This window comes from Zootoca vivipara, chromosome 11 (assembly GCF_965207765.1).
Source record: "Zootoca vivipara chromosome 11, rZooViv2.hap1.1, whole genome shotgun sequence".
Lineage (NCBI taxonomy): Eukaryota > Metazoa > Chordata > Lepidosauria > Squamata > Lacertidae > Zootoca > Zootoca vivipara.
The window spans coordinates 38,937,632-38,959,224 of NC_142594.1; the positions used below are offsets into that span (position 1 = coordinate 38,937,632).

Below are 21,593 nucleotides of genomic sequence, written 5' to 3' on the forward strand. Positions count from 1 at the left end.
TAGAGGCCTGGGGCCCTTACAAATTTCCTTTCCACCAAAGAATCCGCTTCCACAGGAATAGACAACATACATCGGGCATCGCGTCAGCCTGTGTGCTATTGGCCACCTATCCCGGGGCCTACCAAACCCTTCTGTACAGGCCATTTGCCCCTTTTGAAAGTTTTTTCCTACTCTCAGCCAGGTTTGTAGCACTGAAGACAAATTAGGAAGATGCAGAATGCCTTTGTCTTTTGTTTTGTTCTCCGCCATGTGGTCTGCACCTACAGTGTCCACTTAACACATTGCCAATAAATAAATAAATGTGTGCATATGCCAATTGAGTTGGTGCAAATTCCTATAATTTAAATAGAAATACAGTACAGCTCCCTAAACTGTAGTTGAGAAAACTGACCAGGTGACTGCTCAGTCTGCTGCCCAGGTGGGGCTAACCATTGATGGGCAACTTCAAGAGCCCTCTTGCTCTCTTCTTATGGTACTTCATCTTTAAACCAGACTTGGACTGCACAGCAGAGGACTGTCCTATATAAAATAGGACACATCGCCATCCCACACCTCTCCCTTTGCCCACTGGCCAGGCTTCCACACCCCGCTAAGTGGACCAAGTCATGCAGTTGGTGACTAGTGGCCATAGGACACCTTCCATCTACTTGGCTGGGTCTAAGGGAAACAATCTGAGAGCCAACAGGAGCCAATTTTTTTTTTCATATTTGGCTGGTGAAAAGGAACCAGAGGTTCTTCCAAAAGGCACACTGTTGGTTTGGGGAGAACTGATGGCATTTTTACAGCTAAGCACTCGTCTGAGTGCTTGCCTAGTCCCCCTTTCCGGGCTTGTACAGTTAAAAGAAATCAATACTGCAAACATGCCATGCAAACATACGTCTCTAGTACAGTACTTCCTTGGGGGCCTGGATAGCTCAGTCTGTTGGAGTGTGGTGCTGATAATGTCAAGATTGCAGGATCGTTCCCCACACAGGACAGCTGCATTGCTAGATGATCCTCGGGGTCTCTCCCAACTGTATGACTCTATGATTCCTCATAAACACGCACACTTCTCCCTGACTGTAAAACTTCCTCTACTCATGGAAGTGCGAAACACTATTTTAACTTTCTGTAGGATTTTCCTTGGTGCATGAGAATTGGTTTTGTATGTATGTATGTATGTATGTATGTATGTATGTATGTATGCGTGTGTGTTCATGTAGATGGAATTGAAGCAAGAGTTAAGAAAGCAGAAGACAAAAAATAAAAACCTTGGGGATGCAAGGACGATACGGACAGAGGAAACAGCCAAAAGTACTCAGCCTAGAAGAAGAGAGGAGAGGCCGCAGGCAGGGTAGGAGGAGAGAGCATCTTTTAAGTAGGCTTACTACACTGAATTGATTCAACACATCTTGATTTGACTAAAAACATTTCCCCAGTTAAGTAGTTTTTAAAAGCCACCATAATGCAATAACAAGACAAGCTACATTGTAAAGAAAGGGTGGTCTTGTATCCTAGCTGGTGGATGACAAGTCCTCCATTTGAAGGGCTATCAGATAATGTTCACTGTTTGAAGGCCTTGCTCACTTTGAAGGCCTGTGCAGTCCAGGTCTGCTTTAATGATAAAGTGCCACTAGATGGGAGAGCAGGAAAGGGCTTGAAGTTGACCATCAACGGTTAACACCTGGATGGCAGACTGAGTAGGCACACAGGTCACCTGGTCACAATGTTGTGTCTGGAACAACAGTAGTACGCACTGGGAATCTTATTTTCTGCATGCATGTATTACATGAAACACACACATGCATATACAATTTAGCTGTGATTCCTGCCTTGCAGGGGGTTGGATTAGATGACCCTTGGGGTTCCTTCCAACTCTACATTTCTATGATTCTCCACTAGGGGAAGATGTATTACATATCTATTTAATTTACAGTAATTATTTCTAAATTTGGATCTATGCGCAGGGCAATATCTAAATAAATCCAGTAGCCCAAGGATTTCTGCTTGCACATCCTAACTTCTCCCTTTCCAAATGCCCTCCCTAAATGTGCCTCAGAGGACTGGGGGAAACCCTGTAACCAATTTAGGTGTCACCGTGCACAAGGAGAGGAATTTCCTTTGCACAGCCGAAGGTTCTTGCATTTTTTGTTGTGGCATTTATCAATGTCTAAGCAGCCACCCTATTTGTCCTACGCAAGGCAGAAGTGGAAATGTCCCCGAAGACCACACTCACAACCTCTAAATAGCAAAACTATATTTTTCTTTATATCTGAATATGTACAGGTGTAACCAGTTGATTAGCTAAAAACTAACATGATTCATGAAATCAGATTTTTGTAACTGGTTGGCTGCCCAGCTTTTACTTGTTAGCAAACACTTCTTGAAGTGGTATGCATGGAACAAACAAAGATACTGTGATGAAGGGAAGGCTTGACAGAACAACCTGACATAAAGCTGTGGCTCAAACACAAGGACAGCAGGACTGAATAAAAGAGCGTTAAGGAATTGGACAGACTGATGTGAAGAGGAGGAGGCCAATCTAAGCTTCAGGAATGTAAGCCTAGGAAATACAAATCAGGAAAACACATTTTATTTTGGTCTCCTCCAGAAATGTTCTGGCACTTTACGGTGCTAGATTAAAGCCACTAGTTGATAATCTGGAGTGTGCAGCTTTTGGGAACAAGAAACTATTTTTTTCCAAGTAGATGTGAAAACATGACCCAGTTCTCACAGATACATCACTGTCAATTTGAGTCTGTTTGACTGCAGTGGGGCTGTTCTGCAATCACTCCGGTGTGATTTGTGATAGTGCCCCTGCCTGTGTGTCTCTGAGGATCAGTTCTTTTGTAAGCAGTAATCTGCTCTGGACCACAACTTCATTCTTTCCTTTCCCTTGAATGATGTGTTTTCACGCAGATGTGAGAGCATTTCTGGGCAAAGTGTGGAAGGAGCATCTGGACTATTATTTTTTGATATATATATTTTGCTTTTGGACTACATGTCAACCAGGACAGATCTGCAGACAACAAAGGAAGTGTTCTTTTACCAAACATGCCATTTCATTTCTGAAGAACATAATGCCTGAGAAGTCAAGAAGGCACAGTTCAAAAAACATTGGCCCTTAAGTGCTCTCTAACCCAGGTTCTCCGAAAATGAATGGAGGCTGGACAGTGTTTTGCGAAGGGTGTTCCAGAAAGGCTGCCATGAACTTTGTCCTATCATTACCTAGTTGCAGAAGGCAACTTTGTCCTCCAGGAACCCCTCAATCTTTGGCATTAAAAGGGGTGTGGGAGTACCAGGCACTGTCAGGACTGCCTCAATAAATTTTGCTGCCTGAAGCAAAGGATAAAATGGTGCTCCCCATTTCATGTACAGAAGCTTGATTCTAATAAAAACCCCAAAGTGGTTTAAACAAAGAAGAAACCCATAAAATTTGGATAAAAATAACTATTTGAAACATAAAAAACACCAGTCAAACGATAGGCTAAAACCCAGATTAAAACATATGCCAACCTTTTACATGTCTGGATAAAGGTAAAGGGGCCCCTGACCATCAGGTCCAGTCGACTCTGGGGTTGCGGCACTCATCTCGCTCTATAGGCTGAGGGAGCCGGCATTTTTTGCGCAGACAGCTTCCAGGTCATGTGGCCAGCATGACAAAGCTGCTTCTGGCGAACCAGAGCAGTGCACGGAAACGCCGTTTACCTTCCCACCGGAGCGGTCCCTATTTATCTACTTGCACTTTGATGTACTTTCGAACTGCTAGGTGGGCAGGAGCTGGGACCGAGCAACGGGAGCTCACCCCGTTGCAGGGATTCGAACCGCCAACCTTCTAATCAGCAGGCCCTAGACTCTGTGGTTTAACCCACAGCGCCACCTGGGTCCCCACATGTCTGGATAGGCTTGCCAAAACAAAAATGGTTTTAGCAGGCACTGAAAAGAGTGGAGGAAGCTGCCTGCCTGACGTCAATAAGCAGGGAGTCGCAAAGTGTGGGTACTGTAGGACTGAAACACTGCAGAGCAGTTTTTACGTGGAACCTGTAACAATGCCAGTTCTGCAGATTGGAGCAGTTGAGTGGGTATACATGGGTGATATAAGAAGCTGTCTTATACACAATAAAATCATTGGCCCATCTAGTCTAGTAATATCAACAATGACTGCCAGCAGCTCTCCAGGATTTCAGGCAGGGGTCTCTCCCAGCCCGACCTGGAGATGTTGGGGACTGAGCATGGGATCTTCTGCATGCAAAGCAGGTGCTCCACCACTGAGCTACAGCCTCTCTGTTGAATCTTCCTTTGACACTGGAGATGAGGCAGCAGCCTCCATTGCACCTGAAGGCAGCAGGTTAGCCTAGGGAGGGGAGGCCACGTGATACACACAAACCAATTTCTCCTCCCAAGGCCTTGCTGCCATCTAAGTTGGTCACCTCACTCTGCTTAAAGGTAAGGCTGTCTCTGGGTACCAAGCCTTTCCCTTCATATAACTGGCCTTCTTGCAGTCTCTCTTATCTGAAACGAGAAGGGAGCTCGGTTGGGAGAAAAGTGCCTGTACGAAGAGAGGCAAAGCACTGGAAGAAGGAGCCTGCTCCTTTTCCAAAGTGGCACGGGAGCAAAGGGAGCCAAAAGCTGCTGTGACTCATCTTTCCCAATCCTCCACCCAAGATATGTTTCTCCCACCTGAGCTCCCTTCCAAAATCTGAGCCTGGATGAGGAGGACGTAGTTTGGGCAGTGGGATATAGGGAGATGCTTCCAATGCGATTATGTCACACTTTGGTTTATAAACATGCAGATCTGCTGCAATCACACCTAGTTTAGCCCGAAGATGCTCAGTACAAGTGGGGCGACCAGGCCAGCCCATCTTCAGAGATGGTGTGAGTCACACAGGTAACGGGGCATAGCTCATTCTTACCTGCACCAAAGTCATCTGGGAGCCAAGAGCCAGCAAGATCTTCTCGGTCTTAGTGGGGTATGGGTTGTCTCGGTGCTTGTACAACCACTGTTTTAGTGGCCGCGCCATGTCCTGCAATGCCTGGCGCTTGTGCCTCACTTTCCCACTGTTCTGTCGGGTACTGTACAGTGCAAGGAGAAAGAGGAAGGTTTGAGAGGATTATAGCCAGGTGGGCCTGTCAGCATGCCCTGTTGCCTCCTATCTTCCTTACTTTCAGTACCATAGCACAAAATGATTAGGCAGTCAAACTCCAAATCAGATGTAGGGTGGGGAAACTGGGGATTTATGTGAAGGGGGCGGGGGTATCCTCCCTGGCAAATGGAAAAAAGATGCCGGAGAAAAAGAGATAAATGCTGTACAAGTCTTGTGCTTACTTAACTCTGGTAGAGGGCACCTGAAGCCCTATTTGAAGCGGCACGATACTGCTTTAAATGTATAGTGCAGATGGGCCCTTAGTTATGGACCACTTCAGTTCCATAGCTCTCAGTGGAGCACATCTGACTTTAGCTAAATGAGGAGTGAAACCTTCTGCCTCTTGATTCAGAAGTGAATCCCACTGTGTTCAATAGGACTTGCTCCCAGGGTTTCAGTGCCTTTTGGTTAGTGTCTGTTAGTACTTACAGCTCCCAGATATTCTTACCACTGTACGCTATTACTAGCAACTGTTGGAAGCAACACAAAGAACCTGGCCGATCAGACTAAAAGTCCATCTGGTCCAGATGTCTCCAAACATCTCTGAGAAGCCCACAAGTGGGGCCTGAAAGCAGACAAGAGTTCTTTCTACAAGGATCTACACACACACACACACACACACACACACACACACACACACACACACACTTTTAAATTGCTCCATGCATTACAGGAATAGGTGAGAATCTGGATGTGCAAATTATACTACCATAAGTATTTTTCAGGTTTTTCCACCAAAGGTGCTCATTGGTCACAAATAAGCAGAAAAGGGCTTGCTTCATCTCTATTTCTTTTTCCTAGCATGCATGGAACACCATAATGTCATTAAGGAATATTTACATACACATTGCATTTGTTTGCAATAAGCAAGCAAGATTCAAGGCCATCGCTCAGGGGCCGGAGGCAGAGGACCTGCCAAGCTGAAGGCTTCAGTAACTTGAACTGTTCTGCTACTGCAGCTCTGGAGCCTCAATATGGTCTCTTAGCATCTTATGAAAACAACAAGCCTTCCCCGAGTAAGGAAGCTGCTGAAATGCTGCCTGACCTTGGAAGAGCGATTTAAAATAATAATTCATAAAGAGGTAGACAAAACAGTATTTGCTAACAAAAAACACTTGGTATTTGACATAAATAACTCTTTCGCCTCTTCTTTTATGTTGGGCAAGCCTACAGACTTTCAGGAGGATTCTCCTAGTAAGCCTTGGGAGGGGAGAGACCTGCAGGTAAGTCTGGAGTCAGAGCAAGTGAGTACAGCACAGCTGATGAACGAGAGCCAGTGTGGTGTAGTGGTTAAGAGCGGTGGACTCATAATCTGGGGAACCGGGTTCGCGTCTCCGCTCCTCCACATGCAGCTGCTGGGTGACCTTGGGTTAGTCACACTTCTCTGAAGTCTCTCAGCCTCACTCACCTCACAGAGTGTTTGTTGTGGGGGAGGAATTAAAAGGAGAATGTTAGCCGCTTTGAGACTCCTTAGGGTAATGATAAAGCGGGGTATCAAATCCAAACTCTTCTTCTTCTCTCTCTCACACACAGGCCATTCCTTCAACTCTGCCTTTTATAATAATAAATAAATAATAATAATTTATTTTTTATTGTTTATACCCTGCTCATCTGGCTGGGTTTCCACAGCCACTCTGGGCAGCTCCCAACAGAATATTAAAAATACATTAAAACATCAATAATTAAAAACTTCCCTAAACAGGGCTGCCTTCAAATGCCTTCTAAACGTCAGATAGTTGTTTATTTCCTTGGCATCTGGTGGGAGGGCGTTCCACAGGGCAGGCGCCACTACCAAGAAAGCCCTCTGCCTGGTTCCCTGTAACCTTACTTCTCACAGTGAGGGAACCGCCAGAAGACCCTCGGAGCTGGACCCCTGTGTCAGGGTTGAACGATGGGGGTGGAGATGCTCCTTCAAGTATACTGGGTCGAGGCCGTTTAGGGCTTTAAAGGTCAGCACCAACACTTTGAATCGTGCTCGGAAACATACTGGGAGCCAATGTAAGCCTTTCAAGACCGGTGTTATGTGGTCTCGGCGGCCACTCCCAGTCACCAAGGCTCACCATCAGTGGCGCACAAGAAAACATGTACCAACAGAGGCAAGGGAAGAACACCAAAAGGCATACCAACTCCAAGTAAAAATGGCCTCAGTCCCACATTATGTGCACCTAGGACTGGGCTGCTGCATGCAAACTTCTCTGGTAGACCAATGGCAGCAAAGTCAGATTACTGGTTATAGTTGAGTGCCAATCCAGAGGTGGAAGCACAGGGATGCATTCAGTCCTTTGGATTCTCCTCAAAGCAACCCACTTGGGGCTCAAGTTCTTGGGTGGGGGTTCTGTGTGCAGAAAGGCATGCATTCCAGAGCAATGTATAGAGCAGCCTTCCCTAACCTGGTGTCTTCCAGATGATTTGATCTATGACTCCCATCAGTCCTCGCCAGCAGGGTTGGGACCGTGATGGGAGTCCCATGATGGGAGTTGCAGTTCACACCACCAGGAAGGCATCAGACTGGCCAAGCAAACCTGCAGTGAGGGCTGCATAATAATAATAATAATAATAATAATAATAATAATAATAATAACAACAACAACAATTTATTTAATTATACCCCGCCCATCTGGCTGGGTTTCCACAGCCACTCTGGGGCAGCTTCCAACAAAAGGTTAAAAATACATTAAAACACCAGTCGTTAAAAACTTCCCTAAACAGGGCTGCCTTCAGATGTCTTCTAAACGTTAGATAGTTGTTTATTTCCTTGACATCTGGTGGGAGGGTGTTCCACAGGGTGGGCACCACTACCGAGAAGGCCCTCTGCCTGGTTCCCTGTAACCTCACTTCTCGCGGTGATAGAACCGCCAGAAGGCCTGGGCTGAACGATGGGGGTGGAGACGCTCCTTCGGGTATACTGAATCAGTTTCGATCATTCCCAAGGTGTGGGCTTGTTCACTGCTCATCAGAGGAGTGGAGGGGGTAACTGTAAGTAATGCAGGGGGGTCCTGCAAAACTTCAAGGAGCCAAAATAGGGCCAGTCTGACCACAGCCTTCCTCCCATAGAAGATTTGCTTATCGCGAAAATTGCAGGGTGCTTATGAATTACAAAAAAAAGCTAAATTCCAGACAAAAGCTCTGCCACTGTCCATTTCAAGTCCCCCCAGCTATCTACAATTAATATCAGCACAGACTGTTAGAACAAGACTTTTTAAAAACAGGAAAGGAAGATCCAAGTCCAGCTTGTTTTGGTATTAAAGCCGTCTGAACATCGGATTACTCAACATGCTGCAGCAGTCGGTTTCCCATGCTCCTCTCCAATGCTCCCAAGCGCACATCTGTTTATGGTCTAGTTGCCACGAGAGCACCACCCTTCCTCACATGTCAGGAATTTGCACATCAAGATCAAGCCAATCTTAAGTGGAATTAATTTGGCCTTCACTGACAATCCAGTGATGATAGGCTATTAATATTTTAGCTCTGCCCCAGATAATAAAACACTCCTAATGGAAGACATGATCAATGTTGCCAGATAATGAGCTGCACCTGGAACTTTTCACTGGGTGAAGGAGAAGGTTTTGCTTGATGGAATGAATGCACATTCCTACACCAACAGAAGTCCATCCAATGACAGGCATTAACAACCTTTTTAGACATCTGCTGGTTTTTCTGGCACATCTCAACAAATGCCAAGCCCGGTCTTGAGCATCGTTCAATGGGACTTATACCCACGTGAGTTTGCGTAGGATTTCAGCCATAGTGCCCTAAACAACTGCATGCACAAGTTCATATCACAACCTTATTAGATACAATGGGAAGTTTGTTCCTGACAGAGAACCAACCAAGGATATTTTGATGGCCAAAGTAGAAAATACACACACACACACACACACACACACACACACACACACACACACCTACCTTAGGCCAGGCTTCCTCAAACTAGGCCCTCCAGATGTTTTGAGACTACAATTCCCATCATCCCTGACCACTGGTCCTGCTAGCTAGGGATCGTGGGAGTTGTAAGCCAAGAACATCTGGAGGGCCAAGTTTGAGGAAGCCTGCTTTAGGCTGAGGCATAATCCACCTGGATTTTCTGCTGCACACAAGCACTGTTTTAATATCTTCAAGCTGCTCAACAGCATGGCTCCAATTCATTTCACTAGGACCTGCGCAGGATAGCTTCCACAGGTCAGAGCTGTCCATCTCCCATTCTGCTACCCTAATGACTTGCGGCTTGAGATTGTAATATCAAATCACTTCCAGAAGGTGCTGCTCTCAGGCTACATCTGCGGCTTGTTCCATATCTGTCGTTCCCTCCCCCCTCCCCAAAATTCCCAGTTCTCACCTTTTTTTTCCTAAAAAAGGCCTCTTGGGCTTTTTGCCTTCTAACACTTTATTTGAAATCTAATTCTGCCTGAATCAGCTGGAAATAAAATCTTGATGAAACACAATCACCCTCTTGCCAACCTGAAATGCTATTAGAAGTATGAGCTGATGCAATCTTTTAAAATTGGTAACTCAGCTATAAAATATATTGTTTCAGCCTTTAGCATTCTGGACATCTCTTAAGCACCGTATTAAATTTATCGAGTTATCACTTGACTACAGATGCGCAGCCTGAGCTTACACATGTTTATCCTCAGGTTTCTCACCTTTTGTTCAGTGGAACTTGCATGCAAAAACAAGAGCGTCTAGAATTATGCTGCTGAAAGATGAAATAGGGGGACCCCTCTCTCTTCTGCCTGTCCCTGAGCAAGCAGAGTAAAACTGAGTTATTTGGGACATGTGATTTTCAATGCTATCCTGACTGTATCTACTGAATTCAGTGTGGCTTACTCCCAGGTAAGTGGAGTTGGGATTGCAGCCTTAGTATGTAGTAGATGAATTATTGGGTAAAAGCACTTTGTATCCCAATGTGCCAGTCTTTGCTGGGACTGAAGGGAACTGTAATCCAAAAGACTTGGGAGGTCACCACATTGAGGAAGGGTGCAATAGGTGTTGTAGCAATTAATACAAAACAATCTTACTCCTATATTCCATTCTTTGGAAGAAGGCCATTTTTTTTAAAAAAAACTTTTGTAATATACTTTAAACAATGCTTTTGCAAAATACAGGGTTGCCAACTTGAATAAATATTTGGGGGTGGGGTCCCAGCTGAGCACCCCACCCCACCCCGCACCATCAATCACAAGACATGGCACATACACACCATTTGAATGGTAATGTCCATCAACTGAGGGGCGGGGTGGCCCCCAATATTTTATTGGGGGAGCAAAGGGACCTCGGCTCCTAGGAGTGGGATCCTATGGCAAAATACATTTTCTATATTTAAAAAAAAACAGGTAAGAACTATAGACAGCAATAATCTCATCAGTCACTGTTGGTATGTCCTCAATCCAATGAACTCTTTTGTTAGTCAGTTCAGCTACTGGTGGTTTGCTGCTTCCCACATAGGCTGCCTCTTACAATGGGTAATATTTTGCTATAGAGTCTAGGTTTATCACTAGAGTTTACTTACGGTATGTTTTGGATTTAAATCTACCCTTAAATTACTTAGCTTTCAGACAGCACCCTCTCTAATCCTCCCTTTCACACTCACACCATATGCAGGGAGCAACCGGTTTCTGGACAAAGTCCTAAATTTGATACACTTGTCTATAATCACTCCAATATTTTTACACCACTATCTGCAATGCCATAAACTTTTTTTTTTCTGGGAGACAGCTTCACCGAACACCACAGCGGGATTTTACATAAACCTTTGGACAAGGAGCTTACAATCATCAGTGGAAGCAGATGCAAATCATGGGGATTTGTTTTCAAGGCATCATAAGAAGGGTGGGTTCTCTAAAGCTATTTAAAGTGCCCTAGCTGTTCAGAAAGGGAATGTTTGTGGGTCAAAGTTTTACAAAGCCACTAGATCAGGCAAGTAAGGGCTTGATTGAATTCCTACAAGGCAACATGTTTTTGGTTATTGTTAAAAAACAAAGAAGAGCCTATGGTTATTGTTATTTGTGAACTGCCTTGAGAAATTGAACTGTTTTCAGGTTTGGCTGAAAAGCGGTACATAATTAGGATTAATCCAATAATGCAAAGCTTCCAACATGATCAGAGATGCATCTCTCCCCCCCCTTCCAAACCATCGGCCTGGGGGCTCCTACCCTGTTCTCCTATGTCGAAGGCTGAGATTGTCTTTCATGGACGGGCTGTCAGGAATGAGGACCTCAGGGTGGGCGGACACGTCCAAGACCCCGGCGTAAGGCCGGCTGCTGCTCCTCTCCCTTTCCTTGGCGGCGTCTTCGAAGAGCACTTGGCTGCTGAGCTTATTGAAGACGATCGTGTTCATGGTGGCGGGGAGGGCGCACGGGCAGCCCGGCGGCCGGGGCGAAGGAGATTCTGGTCAACCGGGGCGAAGGAGGCGCGGGCGGGCGGGCGGGCGCTCTTGCGCTTCAGGGGCGCCGAGGACTCAACGGGCGCTGCAAGAGGAGGAGGAGAAGCATCGGGTTACTCGAGGGGGTGGGGGGAAGCAGCTGAAGTCGCAGGAGACGCGAAAGCCGAGGAGATCGGGCCGGCGGGCTTGGCAAGGGAAGGGGGAGCGACGCGCTGCGACAGGAGCCGAGGCTGGGGCAGCGCGGAAACGAGCGCGCTCCCCTTTTCAGTGCGCCCTAGCCAGGGCGCACTGTTTGGGGGCAGGCGGGGGGGGCAGGCACGGGAGGACTTTGGGGCAGGTGCCCAGGGTCCCATGCAACAGAGGGAGCAAGGGCGCCCTTCGACCCTACTCAGGGAAGTAAGGGGCATCCCCACCTCCCCATCTTAAAGGAGCTGACCACCCCACCTGAGTAGGACTCAAAGCGCGCCGCTTTTTGACCCACCACCCAAAGAGCTGCTGTTAGAACTCGGTCTTAGAGGATGCGTTTACACGAAGGGAAGGCCTCGACTTCTGAGTGGAGCTTTTTAAAAGCCCGATGGGTCCCAAGCCATTTCGGTCCCTGCAAATCAAGGGGTGGGGGTGATCCTGTGGCCCTCCAGATGTTTGCTGGACTCCAGTTCCCATCATGCCTGACCATGGACCATGCAGCCTGTGGCAGATGGGAGCTGGAGCCCGACAACATCTGGGAAGCCACAGGTGAATGGCTTGGGGTGTCAGGACCCACCCTCAAAGGTTGCCCACACACACTGAGCCACCCCGACATCTTTCTTTCTTTTTCTTTTTTTTAAAAAGGAACTTGGCCGTTTCTTGAATGGAGCTTTAGCCCACGAAATTTAAGTAGTACCCAAGTCCGTGTCACACACACGCAATGCGAGGTGGGTGGGATGCCAAGCCTCCATTTCCATTCCAAGTCAGTCCAAAGTGCCATTTAAACTTCGTTTTTAAGTGATGGCCCTGGGGGTCTAGCAGGTGTGGAGTGAACATCTCTTACTGCAACCCTCCAGCGGTCCTGGATCTTGGGGTTGGCGTCGTTGTCTCACTCAGTCTCTTCTCTCAGCCTAGAAAGCTGCCTTATATCGAGTCCGACCATTTGGCCCATCTCGTTCTGCATGGTCCTACACAGTCAGTTTCCAGGGTTCCAGTCCTGCTTGAGATTGAACCTGGGATATTTTGCATGGGAAGCAGATGCTCTACCATTGAACTACAGTCACTTGCCTTTAATGCAGAAGGGGTTTTCCAAAAGCATCGACTGAGGTTTAAAGCCCAGTGATGGCTGGTGCCCAGAGGCGGAGTCAATGACAGGCAGCGACTTTGACTCCATCTTCTCTCTCCCCTACTGAAGGGCAACACTGAGACGACAGAGGAGGAGGCTGGCAGCCCGGTCACCCTCTAGACTGGTTTTAAGTAGAGCAGGTGGAGGCTGGCTGACTTAGGCGAGGGCAGACGGAGTGTCCCGTTTTCCCCGGGGAACCAGCATCCGCTGTAACAAAGCCTCAAACATACACGCCAAAGTCGACAAAAAGGACATGGGCAAAACATTTCCGCCCCGCGGATCTTGAGGCGTCCATAGGCTTCCAATCTTTCTCCTTCCGCGAACTCAAGGTGGGCTGGAAACTAGGAGAGGCCACGGTCCGTTTCCCGTCTGGCCATTCTCGTTTCAGGCGGGCAGGGCGAAGAAAGGCAGAACCGCTAGACCCATTGAAACGGGGCTGTTAAATCGGGGCAAAAAGCGCGGTGGAAAACCAGGAATTAAATGAATGTAACTTATAATAGGCATTCCAGGTGAAGGATGGAAACGCTTAACATTTGGAGAGGTGTGGGGGCGCTTAGACTTTTCCAAAATTGAAGTGTAAAAGGGCTCTGCTTTATCCCTTTTCTTTCCCATCCAATCCCTTATTAACGAGCAGGTGCCACAAGCAGTAGCCGAGAGGTCTGAAAGCGGGTTGTTAAACCGCAGATGTTTAAAGATCGAGAGGGCTTTTTCTATCTGCGGTGCCAAACGCGCCTCACTGCTGCTGTTTGCGCCACGTGTTGGTAAGGGGCAGTGTGTGTCTGCGATAGCGACACGTGTCCCCTGGCGTCTTGACAGGGGAAGCTCAAGGGAGAATTTCAGCCTAACGTTTGAAAAGGCGTCCTCGTGAAAAACACGTTAGGTGCTTAGAGGAACTGCGAGGTGCCAGAGCTTTAGACCAGCGGATGACCTTAAAACCTCCGTCATATGACCCAGGCTGCAATGCATTGAGACCCTTCAAGCGTGTGCACGCTCAGAGCCAACGCTTAAAAAACACCTTCCACATCTTAAAGAACGGGCTCCCAATTCAACTTGTGCTTTAAATGAGCCGCTTCTAGATTTCAGGGACCCGTTTGATGGAAAACCATCAAACTGAGGGAGGTACCCTATCATAGGGACGTAAAGGAGTGGGATATAACAGTGTACTAACCATATGGTGTACACACAATTGTAGCTGTTGGCATCCGTCTGTCTGCAGTGCGCCTGGGTGTGTGTGGGGGGGAGGGGAGTCAAACTCTTGGAGAGTTACAGCGCCTGCGGTGGCTGTGGAGACCGAAACGGGAGAGAGCGCAGTGACCAGGAGTTGAAGATGATGGTTGGCGAGCATCTTCCAGAGAACCCGACCGGCAGCCACCTTGCTCCGCTCCTCAGTCCGTCTGCCCCGGGCCAAAGCATCCCTTCTCGCGGCGGTGTATTTGGGTGGCTCCCAGATCTCCGCTACTGGCTTACATTTGGAGAGGGGACCGTTCGCCTCTCCCTTCCCGTTTCAAGTCGGCTTCCATAACGCCCTGATACATCTAGACCATTGTGTCCAGGCACAATCCACGCCGCAGGCTGTCTGATTCTTGCGCAGGATGCGGCCACCGGCCGCCCAGCCCTGGCCCCGGCGTCTCCCTTTCCCTCTCGGCCGAGGGTTTTCTTCCCACCTAGCAGCCCAGCGGGATCCGAGCCATCAACTGCAGCAAGAGCAGTGGCTCCCCATCCGGGAGGGGGGTCCGCCTTCCGCGTGGTTTTAAAAACAAGATCGGGGCCCTTTTCTTCATTGGGCTGCTCCCGGCCTCTCCCGTCTCCACACACACACACCCCAATCCCCCGAGAGAGAAAGTACCACTTTCTCCGCCAAGCAGCCAGCGCGCGGCCGCTATTCCTTGGCCGAAAATGTCCGAGTAACCAGAGAAATTAACTCGACGGGCCACTGTCAATATTTGCAAGGATGTAGTTCAGACTCTTGTTTGACTAGTGCGCATGAAAAACGAGCACAGCCGAGATCCTAAGGACACACGCACGCGCTGCCTTGGAAGTAGGCGCCGCCGGATTCGCCAGGACTCCCGTCCAAGTCCGCGCGTGTTGACGACCAACTCTCCCCCTGGACACGCGTGTCTATGGGCCTGTGACTCTGTGTACACGAATGCGTACCCACTACAAGCGCCTCTTTATCCTGCTCCGCGGGGTTTTCTGCCCGCCTTTTTGGATCTCAGCCAACCGCAGAAATTGTCCTTTGTAAGGATGGCTCCTTGCTAACGTTTGTAGGAAGGTGGTCCCTTTTTCCCTCCTCGTTTTGTGAGGAGAAAGCCTTGCCCTGCCCTGCCCGTCCAACACAACCTTCGTTTAGGCTTAGCTCAGGAGGGGGAGGGGGGAGGTGGTCTCCCACGTTACAAGCCGTGTAGACAGAGACCACGTATGCATCCGAGGCAAGGACCACAGTTGTCAAAAGGGGGAATCCCCACTCTTTGGACATATGACGTTGGAAGAAATCTATATCAACCACGCTGATACTGTAATAGGAAAGGAAAGGGATCGAAAGCAGTCACTAAACTGCGTCTCAATGAGCTCTTGCAAAACATAGGAACCAAAAGCGGCGGGAAGGGGGAGAGGAGCAGATCCTTGAACCAGCAAATCTCGCGTCAGCAGCAGCAGCCAGACGTCTCCAATTCCTCGTTAACACACAACACGTCGGTGCCTACAACACGTGTCCTAATTTATGGCTTTTGCAAACACACGCGCGCGCATAACTCGAACTCCAATGCCCCCAGATTCCCGGGGACTCGGAAAGGAGCGAGACCTGCCTGCTTCCCGCGAAGGTCGTTGCTCCGCAGAAGCCGCTGGGGCGCCATCAGCAGGCCGGTCACATCCGCTCCTCCGGCACCGCAGGACAGCAGGCGACCGTTCGCGCCACGAAGGGGGACAAACAAACGAGCGCCTCTCTTGGGTCGCAGAGGCCCCGGAAGCCGGCGCAAAGTGGACTCGCCCCAAATAACATAGATCGCTTTTTACAAGACACCCCGCAGGTATCCAATGGGAAGGATGCGCGTCTGGGAACAGAAACGCCAGCGCGCTTGAACGGACTCCACACGAAAACCATTCCGCGCCACTTAAAACTCACCACCGAGAGATTCCCTCTCTCTTTTCAAAACGCTTTAAGTGGCCTCACCTCCTCCTTCCCGCCGATTATGCCATTTCAAGCCAGTTTAAAACGCCCTAGTTACCTTCGCGCGTGCCCAGCATAGGCGTCGCGGGCGGGCGGGCGGACACGCGTTCCCTCTGGGCTCCTCAGCAACGACGGCGCTTTGCCCTCTCCCGCCGCCCCTGCCGAGACTGCGCGGGGTAACTGCACGCTGCCCTCTCACGGCGGCGCTTTCAAGCAGTGCGACAAAACCACTAAGGACCCGAAACGTACCGGTAGGGGCGTAGAAGGGAGCGCGACCAAGGAGCGGGGCAGAAGGGCACGACTCTGTATCTGGGGCAGAGGCGGCGGTGGTTGGTCTTGCGCGGGCGTGGGAAGGTGGTCAAACCCCCCCCCCCACACACACACACCCGGCCTCCGGCGTCCTTTGGTTTGGTCGGGTTCAGTCGGACACATGACGCGCGGGCACCTTCCCCCCATGCCCGCCATGCCCCGGAGGCAGGGTCCCGTGGCTGTACCTGGCGCCTGCGGCTGAGGGTTGTTGTTGTTGTTGCAGCTGCTGCTGGAGGTGGTGAGGTGGGTCCGGGTTGCCGCTTTCCTCGCTTGCCCGGCCGCTCCTTCTCCCATCCCCGCTCCCGCCGCCCGTTTTCAGCGCGCGCAGCAGCCCCTGAGAGCTGCAGAACCACAAGCTCTGACCGCGGCCGCTGCTCGCCTTTATTGCCCAGGCAGGAGCTGCCGGGCCCCGGAACGTGAATAGCAGCGCCTTCTCATGTTTCCCCTCTGGCCAACTCAGCCTGCGAACATCCTCCCCTTGCCGTATCCAGCTTCCCGGGCAGCTCCGGCTTGGAAAGCCCGCGGCGGTGTCTGTCAAGGGGACGGCGGGGCGGGGGGGGGAGGAGCGGGACCAGGCTCGGCCTGCCTTCTTCTGCTCCTGCTTAGTGGAGGGCAAGATGCACCTGAAGGCCGTAAGAAGGAGAACCCAGAACTAAGGTCGCCATTATTTTCTAGGAAAACCAGAGGACTCGAAGTCGCCTGGAGATCTATTCCTGTCCTGGATATCTATTCCTGTCTAATGCTCAGAGCCAGGTTGCAGGTCCATGTATACATGCCCCATGTATAGGATTGCAGTCTAAATCCATTGTGCTCACACATATTTATTTCTGAGTAAACGTGCTTCGGTTTGTAAAGTGACTATCCCAGGTCTCCACATTTGTGTAAGCAAAGCCCCATTAGATACGCTAGGACTAAGCTCCGAATAAACACGTGCAGTATCTGGATGGGGACGGAAGCCGTTGTCACCTACAACGCCATCCTAAACATGTTCAGAAGTGAGTGCCAGGATGCTCAATGAGACTTGCTTCCAGTTAAATGTTTGCATTGGGTCCACAGCCTGCATGGTCTTATCACTTCCTTGGAAGAAGCCAGAGAAAGAGATAATCACTTCTAGGTGCTTGGGGAAATTATGGCTGCTTCTGTGCAGGTGACTCCCAAGTCTTAAAAGAATAAATATGATTCTGCACTTTTCTTCCCCCAGACTCTTTTGCTTTCCTGTTACCCAATCGCTTCTTGATGCACGATATTTTTTTAAAAAAACCCTAATGAATTGCACCTATTTATGGTACAAAGATCAATCTACATCCCCACAGGTGTGCCTGAAACTGATGCTTTTCCATTGGCAGCTGAAGACTTTTTGACAACTGCTTGGAAGGGATTTAATCTATTGTAAGCGATATGTCAGTCATATCCTGTGTTGCTGCGGTTGTGTTTGTGCCTGAAGCAGGGCTGTTTTGTTAATTTAATGTTGGCTTGTATTTTAAAGGGTTTTAGATGCTGCTGATACGCTGTATTGTTTTATTTCATTTTTATGATATGTAACCTGCCCAGAGAACACCCAGGGAAGGGGAGACTTATAAATGAATGAATCCATCCATCAAGTCCATGTGTATTTTGAGCTACGATTGTTTTAGGCAGCAACATAGCCTATTATACATGTGCAATATATAGCATAGCTGCCAAGTTATCCCTTTTTTAAAGGGATTTTCCCTTATGCTGAATAGGCTTCCTCGCGAGAAAAGGGAAAACTTGGCAGCTATGATATATAGCAGTTTCTTCCTCATACCAGGAATAACTTGAGGTTCAAAAGGGGGGTACACATTTGGGGTGGGGGAGGAGAGAAGAGCCTAACTGAACAAATAGGCTAAACATATTTCAAAATGTGCTTTAAAGGTTTCCGTTAAGTTTATTAGAAGAAGTACTTGTTAGTCCCAAGCAAAGGATGACCATTCTCTGCATCAACACTAAATTGAATCCTAATAAACCATTTATCACCTGACGAACAATTTCACCATGCTTCATACCACCTAACAAAGCAAGGTAGAGAATGGTTGCAGTTCTGTGTAAACTCAGGTGTGCTCCACAGGATCAGGCAGCAAGTGGATTTCAAAGACACAGTTACTGCCTCACTCCCACATTTAAATTCTAAGCTTGCATAAAATTCAGTGCTGTTCCAAAGGAGCACTGCGCACATATGTTCCTGCCCTCATCAAGGTAAGAAATATTGCCCCAGGGTATGGTCTGTGCCGAGGACACACGATGCACTAATTCTGATGAAGTCTGTGCCTGGATACTTTAACAACAAAACTTCTTGGTTCACCTTAAATTGTTGTTGTTGTTTAGTCTTTAGTCGTGTCCGACTCTTCGTGACCCCATGGACCAGAGCACGCCAGGCACTCCTGTCTTGCACTGCCTCCCGCAGTTTGGTCAAACTCATGTTCGTAGCTTCGAGAACACTGTCCAACCATCTCGTCCTCTGCCGTCACCTTCTCCTAGTGCCCTCAATCTTTCCCAACATCAGGGTCTTTTCCAAGGATTCTTCTCTTCTCATGAGGTGGCCAAAGTATTGGAGCCTCAGCTTCATGATCTGTCCTTCCAGTGAGCACTCAGGGCTGATTTCCTTAAGAATGGATAGATTTGATCTTCTTGCAGTCCATGGGACTCTCAAGAGTCTCCTCCAGCACCATAATTCAAAATCATCAATTCTTCAGCGATCAGCCTTCTTTATGGTCCAGCTCTCAATTCCATACATCACTACTGGGAAAACCATAGCTTTAACTATACGGACCTTTGTAGGCAAGGTGATGTCTCTGCTTTTTAAGATGCTGTCTAGGTTTGTCATTGCTTTTCTTCCAAGAAGCAGGCGTCTTTTAATTTCGTGACTGCTGTCACCATCTGCAGTGATCAAGGAGCCCAAGAAAGTAAAATCTCTCACTGCCTCCATTTCTTCCCCTTCTATTTGCCAGGAGGTGATGGGACCAGTGGCCATGATCTTGGTTTTTTTTATGTTGAGCTTCAGGCCATATTTTGCGCTCTCCTCTTTCACCCTCATTACAAGGTTCTTTAATTCCTCCTCACTTTCTGCCATCAAGGTTGTGTCATCTGCATATCTGAGGTTGTTGATATTTCTTCCGGCAATCTTAATTCCGGTTTGGGATTCATCTAGTCCAGCCTTTCGCATGATGAATTCTGCATATAAGTTAAATAAGCAGGGAGACAATATACAACCTTGTTGTACTCCTTTCAAACTTTTATGAACTGCAGCCCACTTCACCTGATGCATGAAGTGTTGTGCTGAGTTGCAGGATCTGGGCATGTATGTTTGGGTGTCATAAACAGTGCAGTCAAAAGAATATTAAATGCAGAAAAGTACAGATAGTGATAATTACATTATTATCTGTGACCACTTACACACACACAAAAAAGTCATTGACAGCCTAGAAAACTCTAGTAAGCCAATTAACACATGCAGCTTTCTCAGTAGTCTACAGTCTTGGGAAATGGCCCTGACACCAGCAGCAGTAGCAGTTTTGCAGAAACTTTAGGGGGGGGGAATAACTTGCATGATTAATTGAAACTGCAGTTGTATACTCAGCTTATTGAAGAATAAGCACCACAGAATTCTTTGTGGTTTACATCTGAGTAAATATAGGATAGGATTGTATTGTTATGCTTTGGAAGACATGATTTGATAAATTGTTGCTGACTGGTTTTACCTCATTTATTCTGTTGTTATAGTGGGTTTGGTTGTTGTTTTATGTTTTCAGTATTGTAAATAAGATTGCAAATTAATACTGAAAAGCAGGTTGTTGTTGTTGTTGTTTAAATGTAAAATAAACACATGGCTGGAGCAGGTTAACCAAGCCATCTATGCCAACTTTGCTCTGTCCTAAAAAGAGGGAAATGTTTCAGTGTGATATAGATTGTATGCTCACTGGACAACTACATGATCTCAAATATTTATACAGTACCATTTATATTTACATAGTATTGTTAGTGTACATTTTGATTAAATATAAAATAATAATAAAAATCTTCTAAAAATGGCATAAAGTAGTGCCAGGCTGGGAAGTGGGAAATGGAATTGCGTGCGTTCTTTGCTAGTGATGGCATCAACACATGCCAATAGGTGCTTCTGACAAATTGTGCAACCATATATATATATATATATATATATATATATATATATATATATATAGAGAGAGAGAGAGAGAGAGAGAGTAGAATTGCTCCTTTGGCTTAAAGCTGAGTTTTCCCAGTAGCAGAACTTATAGCACTATCTTAAAGCATGCATGTTCAGAAATAAGTGCTGCTAAGTTCTGTGAGATTTAGGCTTCAACCCTATATACTGGGTATACATTCTGTATACATATACATTCTGAATATACATTCATAGCATTGCACCGCAATCCTAATGCCACTTACCTGGGAGTATGCACCATTGAATTCAATGGAACTTACTTCTGAGTACATATGGCCAAAATTTAGAATTGCAGATTTATTCCTTGTCAACAGAAGAGAACCTCCTCTGGACAGTGCCCAGTGACTTAGCAAATGTTTAACATTTCCCATGCAAAACCATAAAAGGCTGAACTAAGTTGGTTGTATTTAGTACCCATTGAAATCGATGGGACTTAATCATGACCAAAATGTTCCATCCATCTGAATGGGAATTAAGTGCATCTAACTTCAACAAGGTCCAGCCCACAGTCTGGACTTTTTAAGCCTGATTTTTTTCTTAAATGAGAGGAAACTCTTTAAGTCTGACTCTATAAATGTTGCGAAGAGAGAAATATTACATTAAACAATAACTGACTTTTTAAGGGCTTATTTAGGACAAATGCCGCATTCAAAAAAACAAAACAAAAACACCATGCACAAGTTGACTGTAATATATTTAACAAGGTACATAATGTACATTTGCCTCTTCTTCCCACACAGTCTCTCCTCTGCCAATATCTCAGTTATTGGTCTATTATTACTTTCAATCCTAATTAATACCTTAGGGCTTGTTGGCAGTAGTCAGGTATTTCAACGCTATGTTCTATAACTTTACAAATGTGCTGAAGTAAGGAGAAGTTAGAAAAGCAAGGTCCAGGACAGAAGATCATAGGACTCTTGTAAGATACAAGAGTGCCAAAGACTGGCTATAGCTTGAGGCCACGGCTGAAAGTGAAGGGCAAATAACACATACAGATAGGAGCACAACCGGAATGTGGCATTAGCTAAGCAAGGTGTCTAACTTGCCACTGATTGATGCTACAGAACACATCAACACTGACCTATGCAGTTTGTTAGCAG

General features: G+C 47.3%; 1 protein-coding gene across 2 annotated transcripts in view; it reads right to left on the minus strand.

Moving 5' to 3' along the window:
* MKX (mohawk homeobox) overlaps positions 1-16,626 on the minus strand; it is a 60,701-nt gene extending 44,075 nt beyond the window's left edge. The window contains exons 1-3 of one of the 2 annotated variants that reach the window (XM_035129958.3): positions 16,478-16,626; positions 11,276-11,590; positions 4,893-5,052 (exon numbers count right to left, since the gene is read on the minus strand). In XM_035129958.3, coding sequence (XP_034985849.1) covers positions 4,893-5,052; positions 11,276-11,460 — 345 coding nt within the window. In that variant the 5' untranslated portion in view covers positions 11,461-11,590; positions 16,478-16,626. Of the gene's footprint in view, positions 1-4,892; positions 5,053-11,275; positions 11,591-16,477 lie in introns of those variants that run through there. The other variant, XM_035129959.3, reaches the window with a different exon arrangement.
* Between the last annotated feature and the right edge of the window lie 4,967 nt (positions 16,627-21,593).